This window comes from Papilio polytes, unplaced genomic scaffold, assembly GCF_000836215.1.
Source record: "Papilio polytes unplaced genomic scaffold, Ppol_1.0 DF823901.1, whole genome shotgun sequence".
Classification (NCBI taxonomy): Eukaryota; Metazoa; Arthropoda; class Insecta; order Lepidoptera; family Papilionidae; genus Papilio; species Papilio polytes.
The window spans coordinates 457,240-460,558 of record NW_013525303.1 but is presented as its reverse complement, the minus strand read 5'-3'; the positions used below and the strand labels follow the sequence as shown (position 1 = coordinate 460,558).

At 32.1% G+C, this 3,319-nt stretch overlaps 1 protein-coding gene across 1 annotated transcript in view; it reads left to right on the top strand.

Annotated features, from left to right (window-relative positions):
• LOC106102852 (uridine 5'-monophosphate synthase-like) overlaps positions 1 to 2,792 on the top strand; it is a 9,899-nt gene extending 7,107 nt beyond the window's left edge. Inside the window, exons 2-3 of the mRNA XM_013282446.1 lie at positions 1,176 to 1,319; positions 2,154 to 2,792. Coding sequence (XP_013137900.1) covers positions 1,176 to 1,319; positions 2,154 to 2,630 — 621 coding nt within the window. The 3' untranslated portion in view covers positions 2,631 to 2,792. The remainder of the gene's footprint in view (positions 1 to 1,175; positions 1,320 to 2,153) is intronic.
• The last annotated feature ends 527 nt before the right edge of the window (positions 2,793 to 3,319 follow it).

Genomic DNA, 3,319 nt, shown 5'->3' with positions numbered 1-3,319 from the left:
CACACATAAAAAAAAAAATTAAAAAAAAAAAAAATAAACATACCGTCGAATTGAATACCTCCTTCTTTTGGGAAGTCGGTCAAAAAGTAATAAAAAACCTGGCTGAATGTAAATGAAATAAATTTTTGAAAAAAAAAATGATTATTTTTTTCCTGTATTTGTTGTAACTTACCTTTCCTAAGGTAGGAGTATATTTTGTTATTTTAAATGTAACAAATGAATAATAGTAGAATTCGAGGTCATTAAAATGACGAAACAGTCGTATATATATTTATTTGTTGCTATAAAAAACGCTGGTTATATTCTGTTTCGGAAACCTGTTCAAGAGACGGGATTGAAGTGGACATGTTATATAACTTACTTATAAAGATCTTAAACATAGTTGTGATAATTTGAGATAGCTGTTTCTCGCGACTTTGTCCAAGTGTAATTTAAAAAAAATAGTCTATGTTAACGTAGCTTTTTAATTGTGAAAGGTTTTTTAACATCCGCCCAGTAGTTTTTACGTGAATCGAATATATACTAAAATCCAAAAATACAAATCTTTCCTGTTTAATTTATAAGTATAGATTTATATAGATACTAGCTGTTGCCCGCGAATTCACTACATGGTATTAGAAAAAAGCTACGTATCCCTCGGTAACCGGACATTTTTCGGGGATGAACCTTATCCCATGTGTACTCCAGGCTATGTTTTATATCTGTGCGAAATTTCAATAAGATATGTTGAAACGTTACAGAATAATCGAGTAAACATTAAAAAAGTAAATTAGTGAATCCCACGAGAGCCGTTACTATTCCCGGGATAAAAAGTAGCCTATGTGTTTTTCCAGACTATACTCTAAATTTGTGCCAAATTTCATGGAGATCCGTTCAGCCGTTTATGCTACAAACGCTAACAAACATCCATCCATCAATCGTAACTTTCGCATTTATAATATTTATATGAATATGATATAAGATATAGACATAAATATACGAGAAAATGAACAACTTTTTCACAAGTACTTTCTTTGAAGTAATATATACAATACAAGTACTATATTCACCTCTTGTCCTTATATTGACATTAAATATTTTACAAAATTTAAATCCCATCTTTTGTTATAAATTAAACTTTAAATATTATTTAACTCTTTGGTTTTATCTTAAAAAGATGTATATTTGTGTTCCAGATGACGGGAGAGAGTTTGGAGGAGTTAGCAGTGCGGCTGTTCGACGCGGGCGCGGTGCGGTTAGGAGACATCGAAGCTAAACTCGGCCGACGAACGCCTATTTACTTTGATCTTAGAGTCGTTGTATCCCATCCCAAGCTTATGGTATGTTACACCGAAGGACGTCGATAGGGAGTCGGCAGAAGCAAGCATGCAACTATATTAAGTCAATATTGTTTATAAATAAGTCAGATTTTATCTACAACTAAAAAAAATCAAATAGCCTATGTGATCTTCCAGATGTTCCAAATTTCATCGAAATCCGTTCAGCCGTTCTAACCTTGTTACAAACATCCTACCATCTAAATTTTTCTTTTAGTAAGATTTGTTAAAACAAACTAACAAAAAGGTCAATCTATTTAAATCGATAGTTTAAAAACAATTTTTGCCATAAACGTATACTTACTGTAACAATCGAAATTGCTTCTTATTAACTAGACGGTTGTCAGACATGTAATTATGTCGTTAAACAACAATTTAATACAAGAATAAATCTCTCAGCAACAGTTCTAGGAATATATAGTTTGCAAAGGAACATATAAATAATAAAAATACAGAAAAATACAAAAACAAAAAATATCTCTTCATATTGGAAAACAGAAATACAAATGGAAGTCTGTTTTATCCACTACTTCAAGCTCCGGCCTTAAGATGTTTTGTTGATGACAATTTTAACAGAAATAAAGAGGTTTTTATCTTTTTCTAGGAAACTACAAATAAAGTCCAATTTGAGATAAACAGTACCTCCTTTATAACCTCAATGCGCAGTTTACAAACAAACCGTTCAGAAATATAGTCGCAATAACAACTTAATGATAATTTCTTATTAAACGTTTTACATTAAATGTTATCATGATAATTCCTGTCACAAATCATCAAAGGTCGTAGGTTTATTGATATAACTATTTTATTGCCCACTAATAATGTTGATAATTTCAGATGTCGATATGTCGACAATTGCAGACGTTAGCGAACGAAATACCTCATGATATAATCTGTGGTGTGCCGTACGCGGCGTTGCCTTTCGCAGCTGTCATGTCAGTTAATACAAACACACCAATGATCATGAAAAGAAAGGAAACTAAATTGTATGCAACGAAAAAGATTTTAGAAGGAGTATTCGAGAAAGATCAGGTATGTTTGATCGTTGAGGACGTAGTGACATCTGGCGGCAGTTTGCTAGAAGCTGTTACAACTATTCGCGCCGAAGGCTTAAAAGTTTCACACGCTGTTGTAGTACTTGATAGGGAACAAGGTGGCGCTGGTGTGTTAAATGCAAATGGCGTCCAAGTAAAATCTGTCTACACGATGACTAATTTAGTAAAAATACTGAGGAACGCTGGACGAATAAGCGATGAAACAGCAGAAATAGTATCTGATCACATCAAAGAGTGCCAATTTGGTTATTCAGTTTAGATTCATGGTAAATGACGAACACTGTTTTAAAAGAAATTGCACGTTCACACTTGATACGTTAATCATTATTCAGATCTGAAATTAGCTCTCACTTATATTTGTTGGTATTGTACTTATTTAATTTTTATTAATTAATAAACTATCGAATATTTGTTGTTGTTTATTCACCTTTTTATACTATTATGTGTATTGCAATAAAAGTACAGAACAAATGTGTTTTATTAGAAATCGGTTTGTCTATGTGGCAAATCGAAAAATGCATGTCTTAACAGCTGCTTAAAGAAAGATGTGTACATTACTAAAATTATAATAAAAAAAATTAAAATGCAATTACACGTAAAGTGGGTCACTTTCTATGTAAATTATCTACAATACTTGGCTTATAACTAAGCACGACTAAGGGCAATAACCGCATCTCACTTCTAAACATATTTTATAGTTTTAATGCCGCTATAATAAACAGCAAGTTATAGGAACATTTGCGTAGGTGGTAAAAACAAGATGGCGGAGCCGGCTTAGAAATCTCGCGGTTTCTACATCCATGCCACAATAGATACACCAACAATACGTATGGCTCGCCATTTGTAGACAAAATATTATAATTAGAATCTAAAACCCTAAAACATTTTTTTTTTAAATTTTGGTTCTCTTTTATGAATAGCGTATTAAAAATCTCCATTGTTTATTGC